The sequence below is a fragment of the Tyto alba genome, unplaced genomic scaffold (assembly GCF_018691265.1).
Source record: "Tyto alba isolate M040663 unplaced genomic scaffold, T.alba_DEE_v4.0 Super-Scaffold_17, whole genome shotgun sequence".
Taxonomy (NCBI): Eukaryota; Metazoa; Chordata; class Aves; order Strigiformes; family Tytonidae; genus Tyto; species Tyto alba.
In genome coordinates, this window is record NW_024881279.1 from 4,556,217 (window position 1) to 4,577,712 (window position 21,496).

Consider the following 21,496-nt stretch of genomic DNA (forward strand, 5'->3'; position numbering starts at 1 on the left):
GGCAGACACAGGGTATCATCCAGGATTAGTGGCTGTAGCATTCTTTGTAAACATGTCACCCTTGAAAGTGAGCAACAAGGAAAGCTGCTATCGCCTTACAGCTGCAGGGTGTCAGTAAAGCATCCCTTCAGCTCCGGAGGGGATTATCTTCCCTCTGTGTCCTCCAGAGAGCTGTTTATCATGGAAACTGGGAAATAAATGTGAGCTCAGATTAGGATAATACGGGGGCGGCTCCGGGCTGGGCAGCGGGCAGCTCTCCCCGCTTCTGCCCCGGGGTCCCCACTGGGTTTGGGGGGATCCCAGTGAGGAGGGATGCCCCTCTCCGCAGCTTGGGCTTCACAGCTGGTTGGCAAAATTAATGGCAGGGTGGGAGCGACATCCCGAGCCGCAGCCGGCCGTCCCCGTGCCGTCCCGGCAGCGATGCTGCGGAAAGGTCTGGGAGAGACCCCGGAGCGGCCGCGGTTCGTTCACCCGTGGCCATCTGTGTTGGAAATGCACTTGACATCCGTATAAATATCAAAGGATTCCGCCATAGCAGGGAAATGCCTAGCCAAGAAGGACGATAACTATTACAAATTATCATCCCCGGTTGTCTCGTCTTGTCTGTTAATTAGCCGGTGGCATGTGCTTGGGCACGGCCGCCTCCGACACGTGAGATCTTCCCTTGGTGCGAGCGCATGGCCCCGGCGGTCGCATGCCACGGGAGAAAGCTCTCTCTGAACACGTCAGCAGCGTTACAGCATCACGATTATTGTTATTATTATTGTCATTACTATTAGTTTTTCACAGCACAGTCACCAAGTTGGGGATTTACAGTCAGACAGGGTGAGACACGTCTGATTTGTTGTATTTTTTTTCAACCAGTGACGTTCTCGCGTAGTGAGATCCTCCCTGAGGCTGAGCTTTGAGACTAGCAGATTGAAAAGGGAGTAGAACAGAATAGAATAGAATAGAATAGAATAGAATAGAATAGAATAGAATAGAATAGAATAGAATAGAATAGAATAGAATAGAATAGAATAGAATAGAATAGAATAGAATAGAATAGAATAGAATAGAATAGAATAGAATAGAAAAGAAAATGGACTGGAATAGAATTAAATTTTTAAAGTAAAATAAAATACTAAACTAGACTAAACTAAACTAAACTAAACTAAACTAAAGTGAAATAAAATAAAATAAAATAAATAAAATAAAATAAAATAAATAAAATAAAATAAAAAAAATAAAATAAAATAAAATAAAATAAAATAAAATAAAATAAAATAAAATAAAATAAAATAAAATAAAATAGAAAGTATAGTGCCTGCCAGGAGGGGCTGGCAGCTGTTCCATCCCAAGGCTAGAGACAGGGACAAAAGTCCAGTGCCAGGTCTCCTGTCCAGGTGACGTTGGTGACCGCAGCAGGATGGTGTCACCCGCGGTGGCCGTGCACCCTGGCACAGCTGCGGCACAAAGGGGCAGGTTTCACCCCCTCTGATGTTCGGAGAATCGAAACGCCTTAAATCACATCAGAGTTTTTTTGTGTTTTGTTAACTCCCCTGCACTCTTTCAAGTACATGGGCTGGTTTTGTTTTTGTTTTAAATGGAAAGAAAAAACCCAGCCAAGCAGGCAGGAGCTCTCTCCTGCTGCCCAGGGGATGTGTAAGCAAACATTTGCCTCCAGAAAACTGCGCGGCACTGACACCTGGAGGGTTCCTGTTGGGCTGATTTTCTGGCAGATGCACCCACAAATCTCACGAGATTTTCCATCTGCTGCTGCAACACATCCTCGGCGGGCAGGGCTGGGACAGCCAGAACCTAAAGCCACCTCCGTTCAGATCCAGGGCCCAGCTAGGGCTGGGATTTGCAAATAGATGCTCAAAATGAATGAAAATCCCCGAAGCCGCAGGTGTCTGAGCCCGGGCCGCAGCTCTCACCGCGCCAACCCTCTGCCTTTTACCCAGCCTTTGCACCCCGAGGCTCGGCCGGTCACGGAGCTGCCCACGAGCCGGGCACACGGAGGGTGATGTCTCTGGTCCTTTCAGAAACAAGGTCTCAAGCCTTAGCGAAGGGCAAGCCTTGGTTTGTGTCATACTTTTATTTTCCTTTCCTCTCTTGCCCTCTTGGACATTTTCCTGATTAATTCTGGGTATTAGGCTAACCGCTGGTGTTTGAGAAGCAGAGTGAAATAAAGGAGGTCAGATATTATCAGCCTCCGTGGGTCAAGTAAATGCCTTCTCAGTGGAAGCCTCCAGCATTACCGGTAACTCCAGGGTTTGCAGCTTTTGATTCAAATTCGCAGAACCACGTAGCACGAAGGAGACAGAGGTATTTTTTTCTCCGTAGCCCAGAACACGAGAGAGGCAAGAACCAGGGGTGGATGTTGCAGAACAGGGGAAATAGCTGGGGGGGTGATGCAGCCCCACCGTTACATTGCCCTGGCATTTGGGAGAAAATAGCTGGGGTTTGGTGTTGCAGTGCAGCTCCTGGGTTATATTGCCCCAGCATTTGTTGCCATGAAGCCAAATGTTGCCGTCGCCCTTTGTGGGACCGGGGGGTGTTTCTGTCCCCTCCTGAGCAACCATGAAGCTGCTTTTAGCATCACAGCAGCAGCAGCATTTCCCAAGCAAGGGGACTTTCTTCATGCTTGAGGAGGCTTCTGGAGTGAGGTGGCTTTTCTGCTGAATGTGACTGTAAACATGGGGGAGTGATGCCAAAAGTTAATTTTTCAGGGGGGTTTCTCCTCTCTGGTATGTGGTGTACCTGCCTCTGCACTTGCCCCCTGTCACCATAAGAGAGCAGCCTCTGGGAGAGACTTCTGAGCTTTATTATTTTTCCATGCCATTTTTTCTTTTTTTTTTTTTCTTCTTTTTTTTTTTTTTCACAAAGAACCACCTACATCTTTCTCTTAGAAGATAAATACTTGAGAAGTGAAACAGCTCTTCCTGTGCCCGTAAACGGTGAAAAGCTCAGCTATTTCCCCTGCAGAGTTTAAACTTAAAAATAATAACCATCATTGCTTAAAAACAGAAACCAGCAGCAGCACAGAAGGTCACCGAGCACTTTTAAAAGGTTTTGATGTTCTTTCCCTGTATTTGTCCCCATCATGTCTGGAGTTTGGCCACCTCTCCAAGTGCTGGGGCACGGAAGGTGTTAAATGCCAGGAAACTTGTCCCCTGGTACCCAAAACCAAGTCCCCTAACGCCGCGGTGATGCGCATCCAAGTCGCAGGGGACAGTCGGCATTACGGGAGCTGGGTTTTGCCACTAAGGCAAGCACATCCCCTTCAATTTGTAAAAAAAGAGCAGGGCTGCTCAAGTGCCTCGTTAGCATTTTCAAAGCGGAGCTGGATTTTAAAGAAGCTGAAAAAAATCAGAGGGGAAGGGATGGGTTGAGGGAAATACAGGAAATCAGCCATAAAATGTAGAGTTCGGGGATAACAACCTGAGCAAGGGCAATATTTGGATACAAACCTGAGCAAGGACAATATTTGCCTATATGTGCGATGTGTATCTTAAACCAATCAGCTCCTTGCTGCAATTCATATGCAGAATTGATGAAAGAATTAATAGCTGCGTATTATCACTTTCCCCTTTGTTTGACTGCTGCTCATAAGCACTTCCGAGCCAGCCAGAAGTGGGATGCACAGGGCAGTGGTGCTCTTCTGGTCATGGGAGATGTGGTCTTCTGGTCCCTGAAGGAACCCTTGGTGGTGCTGAGGGCAAGGGCCAGCTCCAGCCCTCAGTGCTGCAGCCACGTTGGGTGACCCCAGCCCGGGCAGGGGTCGGGCTGATGCCGCTGTTAAAATTTGGCTTTGCTGGAGGGGTGCACGGCGGGGCAAGGGCAGTGCCTGAGCGTGGGTGGCTTTAACTTTCCCTGTTTCCTTTCTGCTGCGGCAGCGGGCTGGGGCGATGTGACTGCAGCAAAAGTGAGAAAAGAGAAAAAAGCGAGAAATGAGTCGACACTGCCTTCGCCCGCGGGTTGCCGAAGGCTCTGGCCCCGGCGCTTGCAGTTCAGCACTGAAAGCGGTCTGCAGTGGGTATTTGGGGTGATCTTTTACCGCAGCATCTCCTGGTGCAACGTCACGGGGAAACGAGGGGTGAAGGTGTCTGCTGACCCAGTCTGGGGCCACGAGCTGGGAGGTTTGATCAGCACTCGGAGGTACCCTGAAACTGGGTTTGAATCATGGCCTCCGGGTCCCTGAGCACCCCAAATGACAGCGTTGCCCTATGAGCCCTCCCAGGAGCAGATCAGATGCTGTGGGATGTAGTCAATAATGTCCCTAATAATATGTTCCTAATAATTTGCTAATTTGGATTGATTGTTGGATAAAAAGCAAAAGGCCCAGTTCAGTAACAGGTGCCTTCCCCAGCAGCAGTGCACGCTCAGTGCAGCCTGACCTTATACGTTTCTTTCTGTGGCACAATGACTAATTTTGCAGTGAAAAGGAATGAATTCCTCACTGAATCAGCAACAGCAAAACTTTGTAGGTTTTGTTTTTCATAGCCGGTGCGTCGACTCATCTCGCCCTCTCTGAGAAGTGACGTCGAAGCAAACACATTTGGGACAACTTGGAGCCAGACGGCAGTGTGCAGCACGCGTGCTGCACCCCAGAGACACCCGAGCAGGGCAGGGGAGCACGGGGGTGTGCTCGGTGCTCTCCCCATCCATCTGCCCGCTTCGAGCCAGGACTGGCCCCAGGGACTGCTCCCAGTAGCCCAACACACGGCATAACCAGCAGCACGGGGCTCTCGGGCTGCCGAAACCCCCCTTTGCTTTGGTGACAGCCACCACCGTGGCACAACCACCAGCCTGAGCTGCCGTCCCTCACCCAGGCCCCTTGCCCCACACCAGCTGCCGCTGGGCTGACCCACAGATTTTTTTTTTTTTTTTTTTTTTTTTTTTTTCTCCTCGCTATTTTTGGGGCTGGTGATGTGGGAAAATTTGAAAGTGACGTGACTAATCTCGCCTCACCGCGGCTCAGCTCCCCGGCGAGGCTGGAAACCACAGCCCGCTCCCCGGCCGCCGGCTTGTGCACCAGGGCTCTTTGTGCCACTGGGGATGGATCCCCCCCCCCCCCGGGGTGCTTCCAGCCTCCCCTTGCCCAGGAGGCTGCTGCAAGGGCCGGCACGGTCTGGGGTGATGGGGGCACCTGGCTCCAGACCTCACAGAGAGGTTTTGGAGCCTTCCTCTCCCTGCAAACTCCTCTGCATCCCTGGCTGGATGGTGGCTGCCGCAGCGCAGGGCTTTCCAGCAGGCTCGTCCCTGCTTTGCTTCATTTTGGGCTGACCACAGGGATTTTGGCTGTCTGGGGTGTTGGCTGATGCTTTTGCACCAGCGAGGCGCATTCAGTGGCTGGGAGCTGAGGTTCATACAAGGCAAGCAGCACCCCGTCATCCTTCCTGGGGAGCGCAGCACCCCTTGGAGTCATGTCCCCAAAGGTGCTGGGCCCCCGCCACGCTGGCGCTGTGCTGACAGTCTGTCCGTGTCCCCTGGCCTGCAGGGTGCCCGTGTGCATGGGGACCCTGTTGTGCACGGAATCCCCTATGTGGAGAGCACCCCATATGCACATGGGGCCCCCCGTGTTTCTAGGAGGCACGGTGCCTGCAGCCTCCCATGTGTCCCCTATGTGTGTAAAGTCCCCTGTGCCTGTGGGGTCCCCTGTCCCTCTGGGATCCCCCGTGTGTTTGGGGTCCCCCTCAGCTGGGAGCCCCCCACCTTTCTGATGCTGACTCTGCAGAAGCTGCTCTCTCAGCTGGAGCCTGAACGCCGAAGCCGCTTTCCTGCAACAAAGCCCCAGCTGGCTCATCTGCAAACGCAGTCTCTCATTTCAGAGCGGCTGTTAAAACATCTTGTAAAAAAGCATACAGAAGTGGCATGGCGGGATTAAGAGGTCCAGAAATCCTGTGGAGGAAACTTGAGTGGAGTTTTCCCCACTCAGAGCGGGTGATGCTGTGAACGATACCCTGGTTTTGCAGGAGGGTGATATTGCACGTTCAGAGCCGGCTGACGGCACGGTACATCTCCTGGGGGCTTAGGGCTGACTTTTATGAAGTGAGAGCAAATTCTTAAATTCGTTCTATTATTTCAAACATGTGGGAAATCCGTAAAAAGTAAGTTTCTTTCCTACAAAACAGCGTCATCTATGTGACTTTGCCTTAAAAACTATGAAAAAGCCAGCTTTTCACTTAGATTGTTTTTGTTCCAAATCTGGGGAAAACATAGAAACTCTTGAAATACAGTCATCAAAACCAAAAAGGGGTTATTCCTAGGAAGGATGCTTCGTGCCTGCGTGCAACAGGGCAGATCAAGATCAGCCTTGTAAGATGAGCTCCTGCATTCAGCTGATGTAATCCGAATTGTAGCAGGCAGGTTTACTCTTCTCCTTTCATGTTTTAAACAACTGGCCATGGTGCAGGTCGGGCACACAGCCCCCACCGCCCCGTGCGGGGACCGATCCTGGGTGCTTAGTGCAGCCATCATGAAATTTTAACAAAACATTTTTCAGTAAACTGGGCCCCACGTGTTGGAAGGGGCAGTAGTACTGAGCTGCTTTCTTTTACTTATGAATTGTCTGCTACCAGAAAATTAATTTTTAAAATTCCCATCCACAGAAGCAGCGGCGGAGCCCAGCACTGATGGTATGCTGGGATCCCCAGCAGCCACCCAGACAGCTTGGTGCTTTTAATAGCTGCTTTCAGTTGTAGCAAGGAATAGTGTTCACGGGTTTCAAAACATTCACTTCTTTTTATTTGTTTCTTTTCCTAAACTGATTGAAGCAGAAAAAATTCTTGACAATTTTTTCTAATGTTTTGACAGAGCTAAAAGCCCAAAGAGTTTTGCCGGCCATGGAAATTTTTTTGTTTGATCATTTCACTCAAATTTTGACTTTTTACCTTCTGTGCTACATTTTGCTAAGATTGGCTTTAAATCTTAAAAGAAAAATCCTCTGTTAAACCAGCAAATTGGAACTACTCATTCTTAATGCATAACTAAATAGATCAGTCTTAAAAAAATGAGTCAAAATACTTGCTAACACAAGGTGCTTTCCAGAAAATGTTTGATTACAATCTCTCACCATTTTCTAATGAAAAACCCACATTTTGTTTTAAAAAAACCCTCGTTTATAGTTCTTATCAGCCAGCTTGTATAACGCAGTGGCTGCCCGTGGCTGGAGCATGCTGCAGCCCTTGCTGGGCACGTGTGACATGGGCTGGGTGTGAAGGAGAAGGAGAAGGAAAGGATGCTGTGCCTGGTTGGGCACCTTGGAGCCAAATAACATTGCAGCTGGGATCTGAGGGTGATCCTCGTGCGAAAGACCTGCTGGGTTTGTGTGTGCTCAGCAAAAGGAGAGTTTTCTAGCTAGCCTCGAGCTTCTGTCGCAATCAGACACCCATGCGGGAGCGGTGAGGTCTCCTAATTTTGCCTTGCCAACAATTAGTCTTCCTTAATGATTAATGCTACTGCGTTTTCTCTTTGCTCATCCAATTACCTCTAGTTATTAAAGTCACTTCTTGGCCTCAAAACGGCAGCTTCTTCCCTCACAGTTTTGGGTTGTTTTTTGGGTTTGTTTTTTTTTTTTAATTATTTTCAGGGAGGTTGGTGGGGGCTGATGAACGCCGGTCTGGCGATGCACGCTGGTGTCGGTGCCTGCCCCAGTGCCGAGTGGCACCGACCCGAGTGGGCATCACTCGCCGGGGAGGTGGGCACTCAGGAGAGTTGCAATTCAGCAAATTTGAGAGGGAGAAAGGTCCCCCAAGCTTGCAAAACCCTTTCTACTGCTCCGTCCGCTCTGGAAATACCGTTCTGGTGTTGCTGTAAATGCGCCTCTTCATTTCTGTATCGAGGTTGTGGCTGCACGGCTCATTCCCCAACCTGCCCTCAAAGGGCTGTGCTGGGAGAGGTGAGACAGAGCCGTCCTCAGAGCCCTTTCGTGTCCCCCCGCGGCTGCTGAAGGACCCGAGGTGACTTGGGGTGACTTGGGGTGGGGGCTGCGTTATTTTGGGTGGGTGGGTAGCCAGCTGCTCCGTCACTGCTGCTCCGAGCTGTATGGAAACACGCCTTTGGGGAGGAGGTGCAATAAGGAGCTTCACCAAACCGCAGCACATCCCCATGATGTCCCGACCAGCACCAACCCGTGTCCTCCCAGGGGACCTGCCGAGAGGACACCAAACCAACTGCCCTCGTGTTAAATCAGTCCACTCGGCAGAAAACATTTACATCAGGGTAATTTTACGGTGTAAGACATTGTCAGCTGATAAGTTCTGGCCATGAGAAGCCTCTTCAGGGTTCATGTGCTGCAGCTGATTGGCAGGAAGTAAATCTAGACCTTCTGAAAAGGAGGAATTGATACCATTTCTCTGGCATATAAATTTCTATAAACGAGGTATAATTTCACAGCAAAGACACGTTCGGTAGCCACAGCACATCTGGTGAAGACCAGGACCTGCAGACATGGTCATGGACCGCGACCATCAGTAGCTGAGGTGTTTAACCAAGGGATCTACTCTGAAGGAGTCTCCTCTGTTTCTCCAGATCTCTGTGCAACTTCCTTCTTCCCTTGGTTGGTTCAATGTGGGAGACGGGTTCCTGTAACAAACTCCCTAATGGAGGAGGCAGGAGGGGGATGAATAGCCTCTTGCAGAAATTTTTGTCTTAACTCCTTCCTGAGCATCCTTCCCCACCAGCTTTTCATGACTTTAAAGAGTAGGAGAAAAGGTTTTGAGTGAGGCAAGTAGAAGTGTAGAAGGGAGCTGGGGAAGGCCACCTCTTCATACTGATGCAACATCTTGTTTCCCATCTGAACTGATGGAAAATCTGAGTAACTGAGCTGCAATCTGTTGTACCACCAAGTTACCACGTTCTGCTTTGATGGGGAAGAAGGACAGTCCGTGCCCTTGCTGTAACCACACGTGCTCTCTGCTTTTCACTGTTGAGGTATCCTGTGGATCAGCATCAGGACCGTTCAACTGCCTTTGTAGTGGTCTGTGTCTTCTGTCACTGCTCCAAAAGCTGTTAACCGTCGTCAGGCAGCGTGGCTGGCTGGTGGATGCTGCTGTGCTTTGGATCAGGCATGGTGTAAATGGGAAGGAAAGATCTGCCCTGCTTTGAACAGCAGAAATGCTGAAGTTGAGGTTTTCAAATCAGCTCTGCATCGAGCTTGTTCTGCTCCAGTGTCATGTTAAAATGTACACGTAGAGCTGCATATCTCTAATTTAGGCTTTCTGGCTCTTAAATAAGCTAAACCATAGCTAATTTTAGAAATATCACTGAACAGCTATTCTTCATCTCATTTCATGGGCAAGAATAGTAAAAGCTCAGAGCTCCAAACATGTGTTTAACTAAGCAGGAGCCAGCCCACCACTGCTCTCAGTGGGAAAACCACATAGCCCATGGCCCTGCTGCAGGACGGGAACGCCTGTACCACACCAGTTGGGTACAGTTTGGAGGGGGGTTACATTCCCAGTACCCTGCTGTGTGCAGTAAATCTACACCTGGTAAGCATCAGGAATTAGGGTTTTCATTCATTCTTAAATGCAAACCTGCATGCCTCTTGGATTTTATTTGCATAAGCAAACCTTTGTGGGAAAGACAGATGTAAAGCAGCGTCTCCATCGGTCTGTTTTCCTTTCCGCTCCATGGGTTTCCTCCTCGGAGCAGCAATGCAAAACACAGGACTCGCCCAGGGCTCTCGGGTTGCTTTGCAAGCAGCTCGGAGCGGCAGGGAGAGGTCCAGGACAGGTCCTCCAGAGCCATCGGCTCCGGCTGCACCACCTCCACCAAAGCCAACTGGCGTTTCGTGCTCACTCTGCCTGAGCAAAATCATTACCAGAGTGAAAGACACCAGTGAATCAAGTCCAGAGATCATAAATGACTTGTCAAAAGTCACACAGCAAATCATCTGTAGATGTCCTGGTGGGACACAAGACATCTGGCTAGCAATACCTGGCTCCTAGCCCCTGGAGAGCTGCCTTACCTGGTCCGTTCTCATTTCCTCCCCGTTCTGGGGTGCTGTCAGTCCTGTTTCTCTTTCTGGATTTATCTGGGACAAATCCTAACATTCCACCACCAAGGCGAAGTCAGTTTGGGTTTAAAGGCAACCATGGGCGAAACTGGGCATGTAGGGAGCAGCTTGAGACGCTGGAGGCGAGAAGGCTGGCAGCAGACAGCAGCGTGTGCGTGTGTGTGTGTTTTCCTTACAGCTCTTTTGAACAGGTTCCCCTCTCTCTGCTCCAACACGCAGAAGCACTCCCTGTTGCGTTCACAAAAAAGCGCCTTTTACAAAGATGTTGGGCTCCAGTGGCCTCGCCATGTGTAACCAGGAGTAGCTGCAAGAGGGGATTGGTTTTTTCTTTTTTCAAATTTCCCTGGGTTTGTTGCATCCCCAGTGCTGCCTCAGCTCCCTCCAGTCCTCTCCCAGCGCTGGAGCTGGGACTGAGGGGGACTTCAGCCCGAGGACTCACTGGTGACCATGTCACATTTTCAAAGTCATTGCCCTCAGCATGGCCTTCCCTGCTTGAGAGCCCCGGTTAGGAAAGCCCAAGCGTGGCTTTCAGAGTGAGTGTGCAGGATGTGAAAGTCCAGATTTAGACCCTGTGGGAGCACAAGGCAGGAAAGAAGAGCGATGTATTGGGTAAAATGCTTGTAGCATTCATCCTGGAATAAAAGATGCTGGAAATGAATGAAAAAAAGTTCTGATTTTTGAAAACTTCCTGCTGATTTGAGCTGGTTTCCACCTACCCATGCAGTCGTCTGCAGCTGTTGTCACTGCTTGGTTTATGGATTTTTCTTGCAGGACACTGTGGTGTTTATTTAAGTAGGCAAGGGTATTTTCTGCCTTGTCCTTGAGAGTCACTGGGGACTTTCAGTAATTCCCAGCCTCGCTTGCAACGACAGGACTGCAAAGGGCATCAGCCCTCCTTGCTCACAGAGCTCGACAGCTTCTGAGCCCTCTCCCTCCTTGTGTTTTGCAGTCCAACAAAGTTCCCGTCGTGCAGCCGTCCCACGGAGTCCACCCGCTCACCCCGCTCATCCCTTACAGCAACGACCATTTCAGCCACGGCTCCCACTCGCCCCACTTGCCCGCCGACATCAACCAGAAACAAGGTAATGGCACCGCTGGGGATCTGCGTGCTGGGAGGGGGCCAGTGCTGGAGACCACGGGGGTCAAGGCCGTCACCTTCCCTTGCAATGGGAAAAGCCAAGAGCTTTGGTCAGCTGAGTCATTGCTTAGCAGGAGGAGTTTATTTGGCTTATTGGCAATGCTTTGTAATCCTGGTCAAGAGGAGTTCGATATCAGGAGTGCCAACCCTGCTGATCAAGTGTGCTCAATTCTCTGTGCAAGCTGTCCTGTAGCTGGAGACCAGACCCGAGCCTGCGAGATGATGCGTAAGAGTCAACCAGAAAATGGAAAGTAATCTTTCCTTTGACTCATACCCAAACTGTTGTCAGGTTGTCATTTTGAGAAAATAAATGCTTGAAACAGGAAATATTTTGACTAAATAGGATCGGTGTCTGAGCTGACTGGATTGTTATATGTGTGTGTCTGTAGCCACACGTTATGTGGTTGTCACACAGTTTGGCTCTTTGGGTTCCTGTGTCAGTCCAGGACACGTCAATTAGCTCGTGAGGCCTTGGAGGAAAGTACAGTAGGAAGAGGTTAAACCCTCAACTGTAAAATATAGGTATGTGCACAGGAATTCACCCCCAGCCCATCATTCTTCGTGGGTTACTGGCAAGCTGAGTGTAATATCAAACTTGTCTCAACCTTTCAGAATCTTTCATCATCTGTTCAGTTTGCCCAGGCTTCTGCACAAACCTGGTCTTGATTTCATGTGAAAGCAGGCAAATTCACAGTTTTGCGTCAAACTACATTCAGGATGGGCTTCGGGGTTCGTCAGAGCCCAGAAATCCGTGTGAAAATGGAGGCACAAAACCAACTGTGATTTGGGCAAAGACCTGAAGCCAAGAGTGATCCGAACTGTCCCAGAGACATCGGCTTTGCCGAGTTAACGTCATTGATAAAACATTGGGGTATCAAGGATGCTCTTGGCTGGAGGACGTGCTGAATTATCCCTGGGCTGAACCCGGAGGCCACGTTCTGGACTCATCAGGGATGCTGATGGGGAGGATTTAAATCTGGTGTAAGAGATACTCAGGGACATACTGGTTTTCTTCCAGCCAGCATGTTGCTTGCCAGCCACCAGAGCATAACAAACTCAGCAGAAAAATATGAAGAGTTAACAAAATAAACCTATTAAAAGCTCAGCTAATGGCAGACTTCTGAATCTTGAGAGGAAGCGTGCAGATTTCTAAGTCTCCCGGGAAGGCATCTGTCCTGGGTTTGAGGGAGTGGTGGGGTTTTTGGGGATCGGGGAGGGGCCTGTAGGGGTGGCCCCCTGTGAGGACAGCGTCCTGACACACCTTCCTTCCTGCCGCCTTTGCAGATGCCTTGCAGGGCACAAAAGCCCCTCGCTGTGAGCTGCCTCCAGGGACTCACTGCTAGCCTGGAAAGACTTAAGCAATACGGGAGCAGCTCACCCAGGGATGAGCTGGTTCTATCCTTCCGTGGAGGTTACCATTGCCACTGGAGTAGTTCTTAAGCATTGATCTGTGGGAATCTGTCCTTTGGCTCCACACCCGCCTGCACCCTCAGCCCAGGCACCTTCCAGTCTCCCCTTTCCCATTTAGCCTGTACGTTTACGTCGGAGGGTCTGTCCCTCCCTGAGACTCCCCCAGGTCCTATTCGTGGAGAGGTTCAGACCATCATCCCCAGCTGGGACCTGCCTCTGTGGTGCTTTGCGTGCCCCAACCCTACGCTGCTGGGATGAGGGTTTCCTTCCCCGTTCATTTTGGATGTGTCCCATCTCTGTTTTCATCGCTAAAGTATCTCCCATTATCACCTAGTGTAAGCGCTTGAGAGTCACCGTAGTACTCATTCTCACAGCATCCCTTTAAAGTATTTCACAGTAGCCCAAGGACACGCAGACAAGGAAATACAAGCAGGATCTTCTGAGTCAGTGGCTGGTGCCCCAACCACTGGGCCAGCGAGAATAACTTGTGCTCTGGCTTACGCAACTTGTATTGTTGGAGGTCCAAATCTCAGGAAATCCTGGCAGCTGCCTAATGCGGATGCTAGTTTGGATTGACCTTTGGTGGGCTCCTGCATCCCACTTGAGCACAGCTGTAGGTAAATTTCATGCTAAGTTATATATTCCTTTCAGTTCAGCTGTAGATTTATTTTAGCTAACTCATAATAAGATGCTTGGAATCTACTGGTGTCATTCCTAATTAATAATTTATCATTAATACACCTAGGAGAATAATCCAAACTTCTGAATTTGCAAACTGCTTGCAACTAATCACCAATTTATTGCCCAGGACAGCTGCTGGGCAAGCTTTATACGCGATTTTTTGTCTGAGGCTCATTAGCAATCAGCATTACACGATGCTGCGGCAGAGCTCAGCCCCAGCTCCCCTCCAGTTTTCCAGTCCGGGGGTCAGCTGGAGGCTGCTTTTGCCAGCAGCACCGCAGTTGTCTGAGTCCCACCCGCAGCCCCGGGCTCCGCGGGCTGTTTTTAAGTCCAGATAGAAACGGATAGATGCTGCGGCTGTCTCCTCTGGCCATGCCGCCCGTGCCAGCAGCTTTGAAGAGCACACAGGGATTCCCCGTGCGAAGGGTGAATTCCCAGCTGGCACCGTCCCCACCTCCACCGTTCCTTGGCACCCACAGAGCCCACAAAACGATTGCTTTGAACGGGGACTCAAGTTGTTTAAAATCGAGATAGTAGTGATGCCTGCTGGAGCATCCCCGCTGGCCACTCATGGGGGGTCCCGGGGATGCCTGCTGGAAACGGGGTGTAGGAACGGCTTTGAGCATCAGTTGTGCACCTGAACAGGCTCCCTGGGAGGGGCAGAGGGATGTCCAGAGTCCATCAAATCCTTACCAAAGCTTGGCCTCAGGGTGGCATGGAACAGGGATGATGCTTGTGCCAGGAGCAAGCTGCCTTCCCCACCCCGTTACGCGAGCGTGTGTGATTCTGCAGCAAGGTGGGTGACCCACCACATCCCCACAGAGAGAACCACAGTGATAAAAAGGGCAGTTACAATATCCTGCTGCTTTCAGACAGCTATTTCACATATATTCCCTGTTGCCCACAAGTGCCCATGGATGGAGCAGCCAGGTGGTTGGGAGCGGGTCAGGTGGGGAGCGCGGTGCTGGGTCCAACTCATCTCCTTCTCCCTTCTCCCAGGAGTGCACCGTCCTTCCCAGACCTCAGACATCCCCGGTTTCTACCCCCTCCCTCCCGGTGGAGTCGGACAGATCACGCCGTCGATGGGATGGTGAGTGTGGGGGGGCTCAGCCCCGGGCAGCCCCCAGCCCGCTGGCCGCTCCGTACGGGGGACGGTTCGTTGAACAAACCACGTGCAGCCGTTCTCCGTCACCTCCACGGTGCTTTCACGCCGGCTCCATCCCTCCTGCGTGCTGTGTGATGGGGAGGGGGATTTAGGTCTGGTTTAGAGATGGGGACCAGACCCGCGGAGAGGCTGAAGGCTTTGTCCCAGCTGGGGACATCCATGGAGCAGGGTTACAGCCTGCCCAATTCAAAACCGACTCCTACCTTACATCTAGCTGGCTGTGTGGATTAGGAAACCCAGGGAGATCTTCCTCCCCAGCTCTCCTAATCACAAGAAAAGCCTCTCTTTTTGAGGAGGAGGTCATTTGCTCCCTCGCTGGGGTTTTCGGCACAAACAGTACTTTTCCTGAGCGCGCCACCGGCATGGCGTAACCTAATGGGATGCTCCATCATCCACGGTGCTTCTCGGGGTCTGACCCGCAGGGAAAAAATATATCGTGGTAGAGACCTGCCCCGGTGAACAACACCGGGACCCACAGCCTGGCTCCAAGCACAGCCGGCTCGGCGGCACCAGTTGCACCAGGGTGGATGGGGAAGGAGGGACAGTGAACAGGAGCACTCCCAAAAAGTCCCCCCTGCACGGGCCAGCCCCGAGGAGCATCCTGTAAAGCAGAGCCTGTTGCGAAACCTGCCCCAGGGACACGAGTTAAAAATACACCAGTGTGTGCTCTGTGGTCATCGCCACTGGCTTTTGTGTTGGTGAGCACACCGAGGGAGCAGGTCGGGCAGGCAGTGCTGTGTGGGCATCGCCACTCCTCAGGTTAATTTTTAATCCCGGTCGGTGACGCAGGGACCTTGCAGAAGCTCACAGGGAGGCAGCGGGTTGGGGTGGCCGGGAGAGGGGGAGAGAGCAGGGAGGGCAAACACAGGCACAGGCGGCCAGATCCCCCCCTGGTGCCAGCTGATAAAAGCCCAGCAAAGCCCCGCAGAGACCTCCAGGTACAAGAACATACTGCAAAATGGGAGAGGCGAAGCCCATTAAAACACAAAGTAAAATGTTAGCTTTTTGTTTTGTTTATGAATTTCATGTTCCAGCTATTTAACCACAAGGAAACAGAGGCTGAGGCCTTTGATACAGAGTTCAGCTTCAAAGAGATTACATTTTGCCTTCTGTGCTAAATCTGCTTCTCTTGGGCGATGATTTAACTCCTCATATGATGTGATTCATCCTCAGGAAAAACAAGTACTGGGGTGACTGTGCCATAACATGAAAGAAATAGTTGGGGGTGAGAAAGGAGCCTGTTTGCCAAATGCAAGGTCCGTTCTTGGGGTGGGAGATGCTGTTAAGGGCATGCGGAGGGAAAGAAGCCTGGTTTGCACAGAGGGTTTGTCGGTGGTTGGTGGCGGAGGGAGTTGGTGTTGCTGAGAGCTGCTCCAGTGTCCACGGGGTTTGGCATCCTCAAGCAACCTCGTCAGACACGTTCATTAGTGACTAATAGAGCAGAGATGGTAAAGCAACAAACAGCCCGACGGAGAGGAGAGCAGCACCTCGAAGCGCGTGTGTCTGCAATAGAGCTTTTTGCCTGCCCAAAATTTACGGGAAAGAGCCCCAAAACCACTCCCCAAGTGCCCTGTCTTCAGCTGAGGCTCAGCACATCGGCGCAGGGAGGGTGCAGAAGCGTTGACCCCGTGCAGGAGGCAGCGGGCAGCAGGAGCTGCGTGCCGGGGATGCTCGTGCCGGGGATGCCAAGCCAGGGATGCAGCTTTTCCTCCGCGAGCCGGCAGGCAGGAGCTGGGCAGAATGGGGCTTTGTTCTCACCGAGCACTTCGGGAGGAGGAGCTGCAATCACTCTCTCTGTAATTAGCCGGGATGACAGTCGGATAAAAGCCTCTGAGAGTCCAGTCGAGTGAGTTTTGCTCACGGGAGCCTGGCAGCAAACATCAGGCGGGAGCGGGCGAACCGTGTCGCTCAGCGGTGCCACCGCAGCCCCTCCACGGCCAGCCTGCATCTTTTTTTCCAAGCCGCCCCCCCATCACCAGGTGATCCAGGCTGTAATCGTGCCTTCCCAACCATCAGGGACTGATTTTGCGATCGCATTAATTTGCACGTCGGAATCACTTTGGATGAAGCCGCGAGTGCCCGGCTCTTTTTCCATCCCAGTATCTCTAACGCATGTCGCTTCTGGATTAGCTCCGAGTGTTTTCTCGGCCCTGGGGCAGCCGCCTTCAACTTCAAAGGTTGTTTCGGTTTCCCGATGCGCGGTAACACTTGGCTGTTTGTTGGTGTGTTTATACCCGCCGACATCTAAGGGGTGGGAGAGGGCTTCTGCCTGGCAGGGTATAAACAGAGCCCTGCCGCCTCGCCTGCCTTTCCTACAGACAGATCTGCAGATTTCAGTCAAGCCGAGACACAACAGCTCCCTGAGCAGCAGGAACAGAAACCTCCTTCCTCCCCAGCACAGCTCAAGGGCCTGACTGCCGCGGCGCTGTCGTTATTCCTCTTCAGGGCAGAAATTGTCTGTAGCGCTGAAAAATCCCTGGCATCCAGGAGCTCGGTCCCTCGGAGGGCACCGCACTTAATGATAACGGGCTTTTTGGGTTTCGCTGACTAGAGCTGAAAATAGCTGGTGCTGGTTTTAGGCACAGCTCTGTGCAGCCTGGCCAGAGGAGCACGAGCATCAGCACAGGTTTAAGCACCCCATCCTGCCCTCCTCAGGCATCTCGGTTTCCACGCGCCCTTTTAGGCTGGGAGAATCTTTTGGCAGATTTGCAGAACAAGCCAAGGTATTTTTGAGCTATTTCCATATGAAAACGGGGAGGGGGGGTGGTTTCCCTTGCTGGGAACAACAAGGAACTTCCCGCATAGTTATTTTACTATCTCAAAAATGATTTCCAGCTCCTGGCCTTGTACATGCCCAGTCCTCAGTATGAAACAACTTTCAAAAAGAAATGTAGGACCGAGCTTTTGGCTTGTTTAAAAATGACAGGCATCCTTAAAAGGATGCATTGGGGAAATCAGAGCATTTCTGAAGCATTTATAAGGGCAGAGTAGATGTTTTCTCTTTGGACATTCTTGGGCATCCTCCCGGTGCAGCCTGCAGCCATGACTGAACAGAGAGAGGCTCTGAGCAGGCTCTAGGTTTTTTTGGTCAAACTGCTCTTTTAAAGAAGCAACTTCGTCTGTGCTATAGCTAATTTTTCAGCACACCTCCACATTTTGCATTTTAACAGGACAAACTCAAAGCTGCGGTGTTAACACCGGGGACGGAGGGGGGTCAGAGTTGGAGCCAACCTTTGCAGGGAGGCTTGGCTTCTCCCAAAACAAAGTCCAAGTCCCTCACTGCCCCTCCAGCCCTGGGGACACCCCGAGCAGCCCGCCAGGCAGAGCTCCTGGGGCATCGGTGCTGCGAGTCCCCGTAGCAAAGAGTATCTTTAGGAACTACCACGTAGCTGTGGATGCTTTATAGACTCTTTCTTCCCGATCCCAGGCAGAGCCAGTCTGTCTATCCGCTCCCGTCATGTGGATTTAGACAGCCGTATTCGTCAGCGCTTTCTGCTGGGGCTTCTTTCTCCAGGTGAGTATGAGCTGTGTGAGACAGGGCAGCAGCTCGGCTGGTCTCGCAGCTTGCAGTTTGTGCAGTAGGAGCTTGCAGCAGACCACGGCCGCCCAGGGACGGCCACACACTGTCCCCAGGGCAGCCGTGGGAAGAGAAGGCGCTTTTAGGCAGTGTCTGGTCCAAAGAGGGCTCAGGGGAATAGCGAGCATCCCGGGAGGATGCACAGCGATTGGATTTTAATCAGCAGAAGTCAAAACAAAGCCAGAATCCCTCGCCTTCAGCTCAGCATTGGGAAAAAGGGGTGAAATCCATCGCTCAGGATTTTGCTCCTTGTCACTAACCTTAATCCTGAATACATCCCTGCTGCCGCCACCGCTGAGTTTTGCTCTGCAGAGACCCATCTGGTTTACTTGGTCTCCACCTCAAAAAGCAGGGCAGGCAGTGGGCAGCGATCGGCACGAGTCAGTTCTCCGAGATGTAAACACAGCTTCTGCCTCCCCCCCCCGTCCCATCATCGGGCAGCGTGGGGCCGGCATGGCCGTGGGCCGTTCCCTGCCCACGGGAAGGGGTCGGCAGGAGCCGGCCACGTCGCTGCCCTGCTTCCCCCCACGACGACCTGGCCCTGCGGCACGACCCGCCTTAAATTCTGAGCAGGTTGGGCCACATAGCACAGCCCTGGAGCATTCGGACTGCAAGTTTATGGTCACCCAGGACCAAATTTTGCCCTCTGTAAATATACCCAGTGATGTCCCAGTGAGCAAGATACATCTCCCGTGGATGGAAATCGTGGAGCCCAGCTCCTGGGCGTGCTGGCAAAGCCCCTGGGGCTCCGGCGAGGACGCCTGTGCACACCGCGTGTGCTCGCGCACCAGCTTTCGCTTCTGCTTCGTGTCGTCCCGAAGAGCCGTTAGCGGAGGTTTCCCACAGGAAAGCCGTGCAAACCCTTACCCGTGCAAGCCCTTAGCCAAGAAAAAAAAAAAAAAAAACAAAAAAAAAAAAAAAAAAAAAAAAACCAAAAACCTCCATCCATGCAACCCTCGATCCATGCAAACCCTTAAGCCCTGCAGCAGAGGCGAGGGAAGGCTGCCAGCCCTCGTTGCTCGCCGCGGCATCGCTCTGCCCAGCCTCGAGGGCGAAGGCGAGAGGGGAGCTAACGGTTCCGGGCAGCCTCCCCCAGCCCGGTGCAGGAGCTCCCGCTCGCAGGATTTCGGGGCGGATTTTGCAGCACTGCTGCAGCCGAGAAAGTACACCTGGTCAGATAAGGATCAGACTGTGCTGGTGGATTAAATTAAACAGCTTTTCTTTTCGTGCCAGCATATCTAATGAACAGTTCATCTCCCATGGGCAATTCTGCCATCTCAAGCTGCAGTCATAAAGTGGCAAGCTTGGCAAAGCTGTCTGCACTGGCTTTACCCTCTAAAACTCTCAAGAGAGCTAATGAAGCCTGAAAGCTGGCGAGACCTCTCGTGATCTCAGTCCTGTATTGGTGGAGAACATTGCTTAGGCGAGGTGCACCTCCTAGAGTTGCAGTTTGGTTCATGTTCAGACTTATGCTGTTTCTTTTAAAAGAAAGGTGCAGGGTGGTCCTAATCTCTCCCATCCAAACCCGGGGTTGCGTTTGTTGTTCCTTTCTGCAGCGTTAATAAGATATTGCAACAACAGAGATCTGAGTAGCTGAAACCACTGGTTGAAAGCGCCCTTGATCTCGGCCAGGCTGGCTCCCACTGCAGGCTGGGTTCCTGCAGCAGCACCGGGACCTTTTCCACCCACGTGCCCGCAGCTCAGCCGGCCATGCCCGGGGGGTGGGCAACCCGGGGGTGGTGGGCACTAGCCTGCCCCGCGGGTTTGCTTGCCGTGTCCTCCGCTTACCGTCCGCTTCTGCCACGTCAGAGTGCCAGCTCGCGCGACACACCGCTCCGGCATCCCCGGCCTGTGTCACCCTCCTGGCGTGGCTCATCCGCTCTCCGTTGCAGGTTCACTCACCCGCTGATGCTGGGCTCCAGCATGCACACCACCGGCATCCCGCACCCTGCCATCGTGCCCCACTCCGGCAAGCAAGAGATGGAGCACTATGACCGAAACATGTAAGTCGGATCCCCACAGTCTTAGCGCCTTAATACCCATTTCGTTGATCACTGCGAATGCTTGGAGGGAGGCGGGGAGGATGGATGAACGCCAAGCTCTGCCTGAATCAGACAACGGCGCGTATCCGAGGTGCAGATCTCAGCCTTCCTGGCCCGTTTGTGCTGTCGGGGGGCGTGTTTGGTGAGGGGTCTTCTGCTGAGCTTGGTGCCACGGGGCGGGAGGGCAGCTCTGATGCTGACAGCTCCTCTTTTGGTCCCACCAAGGAAACCTCAGCCAGAACCAAAGAGAGAGAAGGAAGCTAAGAAGCCCACCATCAAGAAGCCCCTGAACGCTTTCATGTTGTATATGAAAGAAATGCGGGCGAAAGTCATTGCCGAATGCACCCTGAAAGAGAGCGCCGCTATCAACCAGATCCTGGGCAGGAGGGTAAGAGCACACGGGGCTCAGCGCCGTCGTCCCAGGGCAGCAGCCCGGTCCCTCGCAGCTGCTCTTGAGCAGGTATCAAGCAGCTGCTTTCAAAGCCGGCGTCGTGGTTTAAGCCCAGCCGGCAACTAAGGACCACGCAGCCGCTCGCCCGTCCCCGCTCTCAGTGGGACAGGGGGGAGAATAAAAAAAAAAAAACCAAAACTCGTGGAATTGAGATAAGAACAGTTTAATAACTGAAATAAAATAATAAACTAAAATAGTAATGATTATAATGATAATGACAATAAATACAATAAAAAGAGAGAAATAAAACCTAAGAAAAGACAAGTGATACAAGTTGCTCACCACCCGCTGACCGATGCCTGAGCAGTGCTTCCCCCCCCTGCCCAACTCCCCCCAGTTCATCTACTGGGCATGAGGTTCTATGGTATGGAGTAGCCCTTTGGCTAGTTGGGGCCAGCTCTCCTGGCCATGCTCCCTCCCAGCTTCTAGCGCACCTCCTCGCTGGCAGAGCATGGGAAACTGAAAAATCCTTGACTCAGGATAAGCGCTGCTGAGCAACAAGTCAAACGTCAGCGTGTTATCAGCTTTATTCTCACGCTGCATCCAAAACACAGCACCCTACCAGCTACTGGGAAGAAAATTAACTCTATCCCAGCCAAAACCAGGACACCTGGGTGCTCTTATCCCTTAAACATGCGGAGTCGGATGTGGCCCGGCATGGGGTGGGCGGGGAGGGGACAGGGGGGGCTGCATCTCACCCCACGCTTGTCCTTGCAGTGGCACGCGCTGTCCCGGGAGGAGCAGGCCAAGTACTACGAACTGGCGCGCAAGGAACGGCAGCTCCACATGCAGCTCTACCCCGGCTGGTCTGCCAGAGACAACTACGTGAGTGGCCGCCGCGGCTCAGACCCCCTCCCCATGGCATGGCCAGAAGCGACCCTGGGGCCGGGGTGGGGGGGCTGGCAACCGGGGTTTGCCAAACATCCCTCCTGGTCTTGCCATTCCTGATGGCACGAGAGCTGTAGAAATTCACATTTCAGGAGTATTTTGAACATCCTCTTGGCTCATCGCTAATCTATAGCACAA

General features: G+C 52.1%; 1 protein-coding gene across 7 annotated transcripts in view; it reads left to right on the plus strand.

Moving 5' to 3' along the window:
- Positions 1-21,496, plus strand: part of TCF7 (transcription factor 7) — a 78,061-nt gene that overhangs the window by 39,348 nt on the left and 17,217 nt on the right. For 5 of the 7 annotated variants that reach the window (XM_042790417.1, XM_042790422.1, XM_042790418.1 and 2 more), the window contains exons 4-9: positions 10,956-11,088; positions 14,235-14,325; positions 17,828-17,914; positions 19,870-19,980; positions 20,245-20,407; positions 21,188-21,295. In XM_042790417.1, the coding sequence (XP_042646351.1) occupies positions 10,956-11,088; positions 14,235-14,325; positions 17,828-17,914; positions 19,870-19,980; positions 20,245-20,407; positions 21,188-21,295 (693 nt within the window). The remainder of the gene's footprint in view (positions 1-10,955; positions 11,089-14,234; positions 14,326-17,827; positions 17,915-19,869; positions 19,981-20,244; positions 20,408-21,187; positions 21,296-21,496) is intronic. The other 2 variants (XM_042790419.1, XM_042790420.1) reach the window with 1 other exon arrangement.